General features: G+C 38.8%; 1 protein-coding gene across 1 annotated transcript in view; it reads right to left on the bottom strand.

Annotated features, from left to right (window-relative positions):
• ROCK2 (Rho associated coiled-coil containing protein kinase 2) overlaps positions 1 to 14,756 on the bottom strand; it is a 163,173-nt gene that overhangs the window by 67,974 nt on the left and 80,443 nt on the right. Inside the window, exon 4 of the mRNA XM_003826972.6 lies at positions 1,929 to 2,066. Within this exon, the coding sequence (XP_003827020.1) occupies positions 1,929 to 2,066 (138 nt within the window). The remainder of the gene's footprint in view (positions 1 to 1,928; positions 2,067 to 14,756) is intronic.

The raw sequence follows: 14,756 nt of genomic DNA, 5'->3' as shown, positions 1-14,756 counted from the left end.
ATTATCATGGTATGCAGGCCGGGCGCAGTGGCTCATGCCTGTAATCCCAGCACTTTGGGGGGCCAAGGCAGGCAGATCACTTGAGGTCAGGAGTTCGAGACCAGCCTGGCCAACATGGTGAGACCCCGTCTCTCTACTAAAAATACAAAAATTAACCAGGTGTGGTAGTGAGGACCTGTAATCCCAGCTACTCGGGAGGCTGAGGCAGGAGAATCGCTTGAATCCAGGAGGTGGAGGTTGCAATGAGCGAAGATCACGCCACTGAACTCCAGCCTGGGTGACAGAGGGAGACTCCGTCTCAAGGGAAAAAAAAAAATTATCATGGTATAGAATTTACCATAGAAGTTTTAGTTTCACTGTACATATCAGAATTTCTATTCACTGCCTACAATTTAAATAAAAAGTGGAGGAGGCAGCAGGAATGAGGATCAATCTTATAAAAAAGCAACATTAATGAGCTTCTAAATAACATGGTCAAAAGTGGGTTTTTTTGGGGGGGGGGATGGGGGGAGGGGAATCTGAACTGCCTTCCACAAGCAAGGTATCAAACTCCCAGATCATTTAAGCATTCTGAACAAGAACTGGTGTATACCTAATCTTACTCAGGACACTTGTTCAAAAATGTCTGCAGATTTAGTTACTAGTATAAAAAAAATTTTTTAGAGAAGCAAAGCTAGTGAAGAAATATAATAGTAAAGAAGGCAAAGGCCAGGTGCGGTGGCTCACATCTGTAATCCCAGCACTTCGGGAGGCTAAGGCAGGCACATCACTTGAGGTCAGCAGTTCAAGACCAGCCTGGCCAACATGGCAAAAACCCCATCTCTACTAAAAATGCAAAAATTAGCCAGGCATGGTGGCAGATGCCTGTAGTCCCAGCTATTCGAGAGACTGAGGCAGGAGAACCGCTTGAACCTGGGAAGCAGAGGATGGAATGAACAGAGATTCCAACACTGCACTCCAGCCTGGGCAACAGAGCAAGACTTCATCTCAAAAAAAAAAAAAAAAAGAAAGAATGAAGGCAAAGCAGAACCATAAATTCCTTAACCCACAGTCAAATAAAAGGCAAAATTAGGAGCCACAATATTGTAGAATTTTCTAAATGTTTATTGTAGGAAGTTTTTTGTTGTTTTTTTTCTTTTCAAGATAGGCTGATTAATGTAACATAAGCTTCTTTTTTTGTTTTAGACGGAGTCTTGCTCTGTTGCCAGGCTGGAGTGCAGTGGTACAATCTCGGCTCACTGCAACCTCTGCCTCCCAGGTTCAAGCGATTCTCCTGCCTCAGCCTCCCGAGTAGCTGGGATTACAGGTGTGTGCCACTATGCCCGGCTAATTTTTTTGTATTTTTAGTAGAGACAGGGTTTCATTGTGTTAGCCACGATGGTCTCAATCTCCTGACCTCCTGATCCACCTGCCTTGGCCTCCCAAAGTGCTGGGATTACAGGTGTGAGCCACTGCGCCTGGCCACACAAACTTTTTATTTTTTTAATGATTATACTTTAAGTTCTAGGGTACATGTGCACAACGTGCAGGTCTGTTACATATGTACACATGTGCCATGTTGGAATATTAATATGTATATATCCTTCCAGATGATTCAATGAATTTACTATGTTCCTACTATGTAAATCACAAGAATAAGTGGGTATGAAATAATGGCATACTGGTATTCAAGCCAATTCTTTATCAAGAAGAAAAAGCTGCACGTAATACTTGCTTCCATACAACAATTTAAGTAAGTATTACATGTCATATCTATGTGGACATACTGTTTTGGAACATTAAACAAATGTTTTGAATCAAATCTCCTAAAAATAACTGCACTGTTACCATGTAAATGAAGCATAAGACTTGGCACACAAAAATCAACTCATGAATAATAAAGCACTCATAAAAAAAGGAAATAAACTTATAAAAGTTAGTATGCTTACCTGAACCACCCAGGGGCTATTGGCAAAGGCCATAATATCTCTTTCTTCCCAAAAAAAGGCAGAATCTGATCTTTTTATCATTTCAAACTTACTAAGAAGCTTCATAGCATAAACCTTCTGCGATGCCTTGTGACGAACCTGTTGATTTTTTAAAACACAAAAATAAATACTTTCATGTTATGAGAGAAAGGTAAACAGATGATACTATAATGCTATTATTAAAGACTTCAGTTACAAAAAAATGGTCCTTAGCTAATAAAAAGTAAAAGCAAAACATTTTTAATGAAAGAAACAAAGGAGAACATTTCTAACAACCTAAGTATTTCATGAAATATGTAATACTTTTAAACACTAAATTCAATATACAACTCTCTCATTTCAACTAAATGAAGGTAAATTCGTGAAGCTTCATTCTCTCATATTAATTAAGCTAACCAACTTTAAGAATGAGGTATTGTTAATTAAGAAACTTAAAATATATGTCTACTGAAAAAAAAACCATTTATGTAAGTAGTCTGAAAGATCAATGTATACACATCCCTCACTATCTGCCCGTAAGAACCTAATAAATTTAGATATCAAGGGATACCTATGATTTTGTTAAGTCACTCTTATTTCTCTTTAGGTGCCCTAATTAAAGGTTTTTTTTGTTTGTTTGTGTTTTAGGAAAAAAATACTACCAATGATGAGGTCATTTGACCAATTTCTATGTTTCCAATTAGACTGCAAATTTCATAAAGGCAAGAAGATTGTCTATTTTTGACCACCCTTTTAATTCCAAGAACATAGCAAATTGTCCACCAGAGAGCCAATAAATATTTAATGAATGATTATAACAGTTAACATTTATTAGATAAGTAACAACTGCTAACATTAATACTTGGATGTCTAATAGGATGCCTAAAACTGAAACTCCTCATCTTCACCCCTGAATTTATTCCTCCCACAGTTATTCCCCGTTTCAGTAAATGGTAGCTTCATCCTTCTAGTTGCTCTAGCTAAAAAAACCTCTGGCACCTCTTTTTCTCTCGAACAGCTTATCAAATTTATCAGCAAATCCTGTCAGTTCTACCTTCAAGAAGTTTCAGAATCCAACCATTTCTAACTACCTCCCCTGATACCACCCTGGTTCAACATATTTTATTTCAATTCCCAACTTGTTTCCCTGCTGTCACTCTCTCTTATCCACAGCCTAGTCATCCTTCTAGAATATAAACCATTTCCTGTCATTCCTCTGCTTAAAACCCCCTAACCACTTCCCACATCATCTCTGCATGTTCCCTCTGATGGAATCACCTCCTGTAGCTGGCTCAATCCCTCACTTCCTTAAATCCCTGTTCAAATCATACCTTCTCAATGAGGTCTACTCTGATCAATCTACTTAAACTTTCAGCTCACTATTCCCTTCTGCTGCCAGCATATTACATATTAGCTCACCATCCCCTTCTGCTGCCAGCATATTCCATTCTCTGTGTCATGTTTTTGCTTCATCGTACTTATTACCATCTTACATCCCATTTTTAACTACTTATCACCTATTTCTCAGCACCAGAATATAAACCCAATGAAGGCAAGGATTTCTGTGTTTGGTTCAATGTTTAATCCCCATTGCCTAGTATAATGTCTGGCACATAATAACCTTTCAATAAATATCTGCTGAAAGAACAGATTTACTAAGTACTTGGCATGTGCCAGGCACTGTGTGTTTTGATACATATATTATCTTACTTAATCTTCATTCCCAGTGAGGTATTATTTCCCCATACTACAAATGGGAAATCTGAGGCACAGAGACATCAAACTGCCCAAGGGCTATATAGATAGTAAGCAGAATTAACTCAAGATGGATTAGAGACTTAAATGTAAGACCTAAAACCATAAAAACCCTAGAAGAAAACCTAGGCAATACCATTCAGGACACAAGCATGGGCAAAGACTTCATGACAAAAACACCAAAAGGAATGGCAACAAAGCCAAAACTGACAAATAGGATCTAATTAAACTAAAGAGCTTCTGCACAACAAAAGAAACTATCATCAGAGTGAACAGGCAACCTACAGAATGGGAGAAAATTTTTGCAATCTATCCAGCTGACAAAGGGCTAATAACCAGAATCTACAAGGAACTTAAACAAATTTACAAGAAAAAAACAAACAACTCCATCAAAAAGTGGGCAAAGGATATGAACAGACACCTCTCAAAAGAAGACATTTATGCAGCCAACAAACATGAAAAAAAGCTCATCATCACTGGTCATTAGAGAAATGCAAATCAAAACCAGAATGAGATACCACCTCATGCCAGTTAGAATGGCAATCATTAAAAAGTCAGGAAACAATAGATGCTGGAGAGGATGTGGAGAAATAGAACACCTTTATGCTGTTGGTGGGAGCGTAAATTAGTTAAACCACTGTGGAAGACAGTGTGGCAACTGCTCAAGGATATAGAACCAGAGGCCAGGCGTGGTGGCTCACGCCTGTAAACCCAGCACTTTGGGAGGCTGAGGTGGGCGGATCACCTGAAGTCAGGCGTTCGAGACCAGCCTGGCCAACATGGTGAAACCCCGTTTCTACCAAAAATACAAAAATTAGCTTGGCATGGTGGTGCACACCTGTAATCCCAGGTACCTGGGAGACTGAGGCAGGAGAATGGCTTGAACCCGGGTGGCTGAGGCTGCAGCCAGCCAAGATCGCGCCATTGCACTCCAGCCTGGGTGAAAAAAAAAAAAAGATCTAGAACCAGAAATACCATTTGACCCAGCAATCCCATTACTGGGTATATACCCAAAGGATTATAAATCATTCTACTATAAAGACACATGCACACATATGTTTATTGCAGCACTGTTCACAACAGCAAAGACTTGGAACCAACACAAATGCCCATGAGTGATAGACTGGATAAACAAAATGTGGCACATATACACCATGGAATACTATGCAGCCATAAAAAAGGATGAGTTCATGTCCTTTGCAGGGACATGGATGAAGCTGGAAACCATCATTCTCAGCAAATTAACACAGGAACAGAAAACCAAACACTGCAGGTTCCCACTCATAAGTGGGAGTTGAACAATGAGAACACGTGGACACAGGGAGTGGAACATCACACACCAGTGCCTGTCACGGGGTGAGGGGCTAGAGGAGGGATAGCATTAGGAGAAATGTAGATGACAGGTTGATGGGTGCAGCAAACCACCATGGCACACGTATACCTATGTAACAAACCTGCACGTTCCGTGCATGTATCCCAGAACTTAAAAATATAACAATAATAATAATAATAATAATATTTAAAGGTAATCTGCAGGCAGAATCTATACTATTTCTACATATGTTATGTACACAATTAGGATGATTTTACCAAACAGGGCTAGATTACATCTGTCAACCCAGTATTCCATCCAGTTGGTGCTCCTTTTTACTCAGAGTATGCCAGTTTTTGTACAACAAATTATATAGTTACCCTATTCAGGGATGGAAGAAAGAAGAAGAAATCAAGCACCTTACCATTGTCTACAGGGTCCTAAATGATCTAGCCTATGTCCACCTTCCCAACTTAAATCTTGTCATTTTCTTCCCATTGTTCATACTTCAGACACACTTATCTTCTCTCAGTTCCTCTAATATAACGAAACTTTCCTCAGGACCTTTATGGGTACTGGAAAGGTATTTAAAAACCCATCATAGTACCTAATTCAACCTCTCCCATAAGGACACTACCTCCTTATCCATTCAGTTTAAATATAAAACTCCTCAAAGAGGTCTTCTCTGACCACCCTAACTAAACTAAGAACTCACTGTTCTCAACCATAGAACCCTATTTGTTTTCTTCCTGGTAGGTATCATAATTTGTAATTTTTGATGTTGTTTCTTTGTATTTATTGCCTGTCTCCCATAGTGGAATGTAAATTCAACAAGGATGGGGATTATGCATGCCTATTTTGTTCTCCATTATATCCCTAGTGCCAAGTACAATGCCAGCAATGGCAATAAAACAGGCACTCACTAAATATTTAATGACTCAATTAATATCTGCAAAAATTTATTTTACAAGTGGCCACACCATCAATTTCCAGTTTTAAAAAAGATTCAGCAGGTAATATTTCTAGTTATCTTTTGTCAAATACTATCCACATGTACAGCTAATACTTATATTGATGAAAATAAGGTAAACCAAAGATATGCTGGTGTCTTCCCCAGAGGAGACAGGGAAGAACCATGACACTTATCAGATACTCTATAAAATGCAATAAAATTTTAGAAAATCATAAAATGCTATGCCTCTTTAATAGAGAAAGTTTTGCTCCCCCTCCAATAAAAGCCAGGTACAAAATTTTATTAGGGGAGTGGGTTTGAACAAATCACTAATGGAAAATACAAATAAGCCCCAGCATGACACAATACATTTGTATACTTATTACTCAGAATCATGCACTTCTGGCTATGATGAAGTAATTGGTACCAGCTAGCCCTCCCATTGTAAACAACCATCAAAAATGACAAAACACACAAGGCAACCGTATTCAGGTTTCGTAAAATAAACACAAGACTGTAATTCCTGAGAGAAGAGAAACTCACCAAGTCAACCCCATAATTGCCCAGAAACTCTGATAAAAGTCAATATTGCAACCAGTGTGCAGCATATAATTGCATGTTTCTGCTGAGTTGAGGAGGCAGAGATCAGAGTTTAAGACAAATGAAGCAGCTAAATTATTCTGGGCAGGACACTGGAAAGCAAGGAAAGGGAGATCCCTAGAAGTCACATGTGTGTACTTGGCTAAAGGCTGGGCTACCCAGAGAGAAAGCAGTCCAGGTTTATTAGAGACCAACTGCTTTGGGGTTATGGTAAAACATAAACACTGGAGGTTAAGTGGCATTGGAAGAACACAGGATTTCCAGACAAGCAAAAGTAGAGAAGGGCAGGTGTGGTGGCTCCCGCCTGTAATCCCAGCACTTTGGGAAGCTGAGGCAGGAGGACTGCTTAAGCCCAAGAGTTTGAGACAGCCTAGGCAACAGTGAGACCCTGTCTCTTAAAAAAAAAAAAAAAAAAAAAAAAAAAAGGGTAGAGAAACCTGGCTAATTTCTTGGTCGTTCAGCTGACACATCTTATGAAAAAGAACCAGGCTCTAAAGTAAGACCTACTCTAGCACAAACCTAACAAAACCTAATATTAAACCCTAAAAGATCCAAAGGGAAACACAGTTTGGAGGTTGTACCCTACAAATTTAAAAGAACTTGGGGGCCGGGCGCAGTGGCTCACACCTGTAATCCCTGCACTTTGGGAGGCTGAGGCGGGCAGATCATGAGGTCAGGAGATTGAGACCATCCTGGCTAACACGGTGAAACCCCGTCTGTACTAAAAATACAAAAAATTAGCCAGGCATGGCGGCGGGCACCTGTAGTCCCAGCTACTCGGGAGGCTGAGGCAGGAGAATGGCATGAACCCAGGAGGCGGAGCTTGCAGTGAGCGGAGATTGCGCCACTGCACTCCAGCCTGGGGGAAAGAGTGAGACCCCATCTCAAAAAAAACAAAAAAACAAAAAAAAACTTGGGAAACATCTTGATCTTTCCACACATCTACATTTACAAAGTATAAAACAGCCTGCAAGAGTTAAGGATGAACAGCAAGTAACTGGACAGCCTATCAGAATGAAAATCAATAGTATTCAAAGAAAAATAACAAAACCCCAGAGTCTCTACCATACATCCACAAGGTACAGTATATAATTTAAAAATGACTAGATAGGCAAAAAAGAAAATGCGACTCATCATCAAGAAAAAAGCAGTCAAGAGAAAATGGCCCCAAAAGATGTTAGATTCAACTGACAAATACTTAAAAATAGCTCTTATAAATATGTTCAAAGAACTAAGGGAAAATATATTAAAGAAATAAAATATAGTCTTAATGAGTGAATAGAAGTAAATATCAACAGAAAAATGGAAACTAGGCCGGGTGCAGTGGCTCACACCTGTGATCCCAGCACTTTGGGAGGCTGAGGTGAGCAGATCACTTGAGGTCAGGAGTTCGAGACCAGCCTGGCCAACATGGTGAAACCCCGCCTCTACTAAAAATACAAAAATTAGCCAGGCATGGTGGCGTGTGCCTGTAATCTCAGCTACTCGGGAGGCTGAGGCAGGGGAATTGCTTAAACCTGGGAGGCAGGGGTTGCAGTGAGCCGAGATGGTGCCACTGCACTCCATGCACTCCAGTCTGGATGAGAGAGTATGACTCCATCTCAAAAAAAAAAAAAAAAAAAAAAAAAAGGAAACTATATGGAAGTCAGTGAACTTGAACACAAATCAATGTGAAAAATAAAGACAAAATGAATAAATGAAACTGAAGAGACTCAGGGGATTCCAATACCATTTTAAACAGTCTAAAATATGTGTAATTATAAATGGATTAAATACTCCAATTAATAAACATAAATTATAAAAACTGATTAAAAAGCAATTATAGTTCACATACTTATATATAATAATTACATATTGATATGGTTTGGATTTGTGCCCCCACCCAAATTTCAGGTCAAATTGTAATTCCCAGTGTTGGAGGGAAGGGCCTAGTGGGAGGTGACTGGATCACGGGGAGGGACTTCCCCCTTGTTGTTCTCCTGATAGTGAGTTCTCATGAGATCTGGTTGTTAAAAGTATATGGCATTCTCCCTCTTCGTTCTCGTCTTCCTTCTCTGGCCACGTAAGACGTGCTTGCTTCCCTTTCACCTTCTGCCATGATTGTAAATTTCCTGAGGCCTGCCCAGCCACGCTTCCTGTACGGCTTGCAGAACTGTGAGTCAATTAAACCTCTTTTATGAATTATCCAGTCTCTCAGGTAGTTCTTTACAGCAATGTGAGAATGGACTAATACATATATCTAATATACATATTATATATAAATATATACATAAGTTATATAGTTTAATTATGAGTTCAAATGAGTTGAAAACAAATGAATGGAGAAAGATCTACCATGCAAACTGCAAGGGTAAGAAAGTTGGTATATAAATAATAAAGCAGACTTCAAGGCAAAGAGTATTATAAGAGATAAGGTAATTTAGATAAAAGGGGTAATTCATTACGGAGGCATAACCATTCTAATTACGTATGCATCTTCAATAAATGAGCCTGAAAATTAATAACATAAAAACAGGACTAAGAAAGAAACGGACAAATCTATACCTTCAGTTGGAAATATTAATACCCCATGGTCTTAGTTTAGGTTGTTCGGAGGTTGAATTACGCTTCAAGGTCACCCCGACCAAAATTTTTAATGCAGGGATAGTAGGCTAGGGACTCTCAGTATTTGATAGAACAAGCAAACAAAACATCAGTATGGATATAAAGAAAATATAGCCCAAAATAAAAACTGCCTAAACAAATTATAATTACAAAGATTATATTAATAGATTACATCACTTCTCATTTTAAAATATTTTGAAATTTGGGAGGTTAGCCTAGGCAGCTACAGCGGTGGAGGAGCAGGGGCTGGTATGCGCTGGGCAGCGAGAGCCTCATGGCGGAGGAAGACAGCGATCAAAAGGCCGAACGCCTCAGAGAAGAGCTTGTGGCCTCTGTGGAGTCCCTGCTGGGCCCTGTGGGGCTTAGAGCTGAGGGCGACGGCACAGGCGGTGCTGGCAGCTGCAGCGGCGGCGGCGGCATCAGCTGTCGGGGTTATTGCTGACGCTTCTGTCAGGTGGTTGAAGATTACGTTGGAAGATGGCAGGTCCCTTTGCCACAGCTTCAGGTTCTTCAGACTGTACTTTGTTGTTTTACAACAGCCAGTGCATCATTCCCAGATGAATGTGAGCACGTACAACATGTTTTGAGTAGCCTTGCTGTGAGTTTCTTCGAGTTGCTGCTGTTCTTTGGAAGAGGTGAGTTTTATGAAGAGCCCTTAAAGGATATTCTTGGATCATTCCAGGAATACCAGAATCACCTCCGCAGATATGGAAATGTGAATCTGGAACTGGTGACTCGAATCATTAGAGATGGCGGCCCATGGGAAGATCCAGTGTTGCAAGCTGTCCTTAAAGCTCAGCCAGCATCTCAGGAGATAGGTACTTCAGGAGATTCGAAATCAAACCAACATTTGTAATAAGCAAATACACTTTCATTTACTAACTAGAGCAGTAATAGTGATTTTTCTTCATTTTATAATACTGAATAATGGAGTGATGTATTCTCAAGTGAAAAGTGTTTGTTTTTCTAACCTGGCCCACAGTGATTTCTGACACCAGGTTTGGTACATTTATTTATCATAATAGAAATTCTGAGTGGTAACACATCTACCAAATGTTATTTACAGAAAGTGTATTTTTGTCACTTCAGTTATATTTTTAAAATCTGTTTAAGGAGGAACTTTTTTTTTTTAAGAAACAAAAACTCTGCTTTTCATAAAAGCACATGGAATCTCCCTTCCCTTACACAGGAAACTCCATGAGGGCTGAAACTGAATTTTTGTCATACTACTGCATAGCCAGCCCAATGCTTGGTACAGAGTAGATGCTTAATATAATGACGACATGGTGAATGCATGAGTGAATAAGTGACTGACTGAATGAATAAATTCGAATTCCAAATACTCTAGAGCAGTATTTCCCAAACTTCATGCATTAGAAGTTTTGTCTCATACCCTTACTACCTGCGTATTTCTTTGATATCACCTCCTGTCCAATCTGATTTAACAGTGGTCCTTTGTAAGCCAAAATCTCCTTTCAAGGCAGGAGGCTTTGTCAACTGCTCTTAGTTAATTCTTTTTAAAAATGTTCCCCATATTATTCGTGAATCCCAGAACATTCTGAATCACCAAAACTGTAGAATGTAAGCTTAGCAACAGTGAACAAGCACAAAAGTGTAGAAAACATTTAAAAGTGTGGAGAGAGCCTATGGAGTTCAGTTATGAGACAGCCAAGGGGAAAAAAACAAGACCTCCCAATCCTGGAACCAGTTAGACCTTGGTTTGGTGAGAAAGACACTTCATACTATAGATTTTGTTGAGCAGGTTATTTCTGTTAGTCACGGGTTAAGGAGTTAGGGTGGGTTGTGAATGCAGTTGAGTGGAGAAGGAGCTGTGATAGGATGGGAGGTAGGATAAGTCTAGGGCTAAGGTATATGTGAAAGTGTTATGAAGAACCCAAGGGGTAAAGAGGACACTGGTGTTTGATGTGTGGATCTTGGAAAGGGATTAAAAAAAAAGAAAACTGAAAAGGGAGAGAGTTGGAGCTGAGGAGGAAGAGTTGGATTACTGAAGAAGTATGAAGAGTCAAATATAGGAAAGGCAAGGGTGACAGACTGGAGGAAATTATGAGGAGACTGCATGTGCCCAGAGGGGAAGGAGCTAGACAAAGAGCTTCAAGAGAAGTGAGGACAGGGGAAAAGAAAGTTTGAGCTTTTAAGGGAGATTTAGGCTTCACTACATAAAATCTAGAATAAACCTGTTGTTGGTTGGTCTGAGGGCTGATGGCCTTTTAGGCTGGGAATTACATTAAAATAATAAATATTCCTTTGATACCTACACTAGCATACCTCACACTTTGGGAAAAGCTGCTCTAGAGCCTCATTTAAATGGATGACTTTTCCCTAGTTGGTGATCACTAGGGTAAAGACCAGACTGAAGTTATCTTTGCATTAACTATACAAATCAGTGTTTGCATATCATATACTGTAAATGGAATTGCAAGACAAATGTTTAAGCCAAAATAAAACATTCATAAGCACTCTGGAAGCTACCGATTAAGTGTAAGTAATTAAAATACTTCTGGATTCAAAATCATACAAATATGGGTTTCAGGTCCTGCTCTGCCACTTAATTCTTTCTCCTTGGGCAGGTCATCTGACCTCTCTGAGACTCAGTTTTGCAATCTATAAAGCTAGCATCATAATACCCATCATAAGGTTGTTGTTAGGTCTAAATAAGTTTATGTAGCTAACGGTGTTTATATATTTTTAAATTGTGTAAAAGTATTAATTAGTAATTATCCTTAGTGATACATAAATCTATATTAATAAGCAGTCCTATTTGGCACTACTTTTGGATTAATTTTATCTTTAAAATATACTTTTCTTGTAAAAAAATTTTTTTGAAATTTGAAGGATTGATATACAGTAACTGTATATAACAAGAATCCTAAATGCAAAGAGCCAAGTAAGTAATGACAAGAATCATGGCTTACATCCATCTTTTATATTAAATGACCAAGCTGGAGTAACAATTCCTTTGATTTGTATACTGTTGTAAAATTTATAGAATACTGAAAATAAATGCACAGGAAAGGACTATGAAAACACAGGTGGGGAGTGGGAATTTAAGGAATGAATTATCCTAGACTTGAAACTAGAAAACCCTCTTACAGCAGATAGACTAGATTTTCAACTGATTTGTGTTCAATTAGCAGGTTATCTCAAATAGTCATTCCAGCAATGTTGTTAAATATAGTTTAAAATATGTCAACAGTGTTAAAAAGAAGTTGCTTAGGCCGGGTGTGGTGGCTCACGCCTGTAATCCCAGCACTTTGGGAGGCTGAGGCAGGTGTATCATCCGAGGTCAGGAGTTCCAGACCAGTGTGGCCAACATGGCGAAACCCCATCTCTACTAAAAACACAAAAATTAGTTGGGTGTGGTGGCAGGTGCCTGTGATTCCAGCTACTCAGGAGGCTGAGGCAGGAGAATTGCTTGAACCTGGGAGGTAGAGGTTGCAGTGAGCCGAGATCACACCATTGCACTCCAGCCTGGGTGACAGAGCGAGACTCTGTCTCAAAAAAAAAAAAAAAAAAAAAAAGGAGTTGCTAACATAGTCCTTCTTCTATATATATTTACACCACTCTTCAAATCTTCACTTACTTTAAGAACAAATCAAATTTTGAATGCTTCCTAACTTCATTAGAGAAAGCAATCCATACAACATTAAGAGCCAATTTTAATTTATACAGTATTATTACCTATGCTTGACTCAGAACATGACAAGAACAGTTTTTAAACTTCTGTTATAAAGATATCAACAGAAGCTAAAATATATTTGTCAGCTGGTAGAAAACAGTTAAATATTTAAACTAGCAATATTTACATATGAGATAACTAAACAGAAAAACAAATATACCTAGAAGGAAAAAGATATTCATTTACATAAAATAAAATCACACAAGATAGGCATAAGATGGCTTTTGAATATGAGAAAAATGCTGACGGACTTCACTTTTGGTGATTCTTCATGCAAAAATGCTCCCCTCTATGTGTTTCCATAGCACTTAAAATAATCTATTACTTGTGAACATGTCTACTTCATAAGCTCCTTTAGGAATATAACACATACTTTCATTTGTGAGACTGCGTAGTGGCTGGCACAATACTAAATTGACTAATTCAACAAAATCATATATCTGTAGGATATCTACAAAACTTTAGAATATTTTGGCTACATGTTCTAGTTCATAGGGCCTGAATTTCACTTAAACTGCTTTGACAGGACAGTTCCTGGCTCATAAATCAAGAGCTGGGAACCATCAGCTTGTGGTCTTTGACATAACTTCATCTACAGAGCAAACATTAAGAGGCAATAAGCTTATTTATGCCAAATATCTATACCATACCTTTATAATTCGTTAGCAGTCATGTTACAAGTACCACAATAAAGTGCTATTACTTTAGCAAAGCTGGTTTCCACTGATTATCCTTTGAGGATGTCTCTTTCCAAGTTATTTTATTATTATTTTCCTCAGCATCTCTGTAGATTTCCCTTTATTCTTCAACTCCTTCTCCTTTATTCAATACAGATGGACACAAAGATGAACAGTCAGATACAGTGACTGTTCATTATCACACCATACAGAGTAATGTTTAAAAGCATGGATTTGCCGGGCTTGGTGGCTCATGCCTGTAATCCCAACACTTTGGGAGGCTGAGGCGGGGGGACCATGAGGTCAGCAGTTCGAGACCAGCCTGACCAACATGGTGAAACCCTGTCTTTACTAAAAATACAAAAATTAGGCAGGCGTGGTGGCAGGCACCTGTAATCCCAGCTACTCAGGAAGCTGAGGCAGGAGAATCGCTTCAACCCAGGAACCCAGGAGACGGAGGATGCAGTGAGCCAAGATCACGCCATTGCACTCCAGCCTGGGTCACAGAGCAAGACTCCGTCTTAAATAAATAAATAAAGAAATAGCAAGCATGGATTTAAATGTCAACAAACCTGGGCAAACTCCTAGCTGTTTATGAACTATGTGGCCAATTTACCTAATCTCTAAATTTCAATGGCTTCATCTACATCATATCATAGAGTTATTGCATACATAAAATGAGATAATGGCTATAAATATTCAGCACACAGAATATCCTCAATGAAAATGTTAGCTGACTCCACCACAGACAAATGGAATTTAGCTCATTCTGTTATGTAGTATGACATGAATTTCCCATCACTAGTCTATGAGTACCTAAAGGATAAAAACGTTGCTCCTATTACAGTGTTTCTCTTTGTATAGAAAAGATTGCTACATCCCTTGTTTTTAATTTTAAAAGTGGATGAGTGTAAAAACACCATCTAACTGGCTATACATATGAAAAAAAACGAACAAAAAATAAATAATGGTCAAAAAGTTAACAGGGGTTATAACATAACTGATAAAATCTTTGGTAATTTTTATTCTTATTTTTATTTGTACTTTCTGAAGCTAATATGTAGAGCTTAAAAAAAACTTAAATAGATGAGACATTCCTAAGTGTAGCCAGAGACATACATGGTGATATGGTGTGGCTGTGTCCCCAAACAAATCTCATCTTGAATTCCCACGTGTTGTGGGAGGGACCCAGTGGGAGGTAACTGAATCATGA

This window comes from Pan paniscus, chromosome 12 (genome assembly GCF_029289425.2).
Source record: "Pan paniscus chromosome 12, NHGRI_mPanPan1-v2.0_pri, whole genome shotgun sequence".
NCBI lineage: Eukaryota > Metazoa > Chordata > Mammalia > Primates > Hominidae > Pan > Pan paniscus.
Note: the sequence above shows the minus strand (reverse complement) of the source record. Positions and strands in the feature narration are given on the sequence as shown.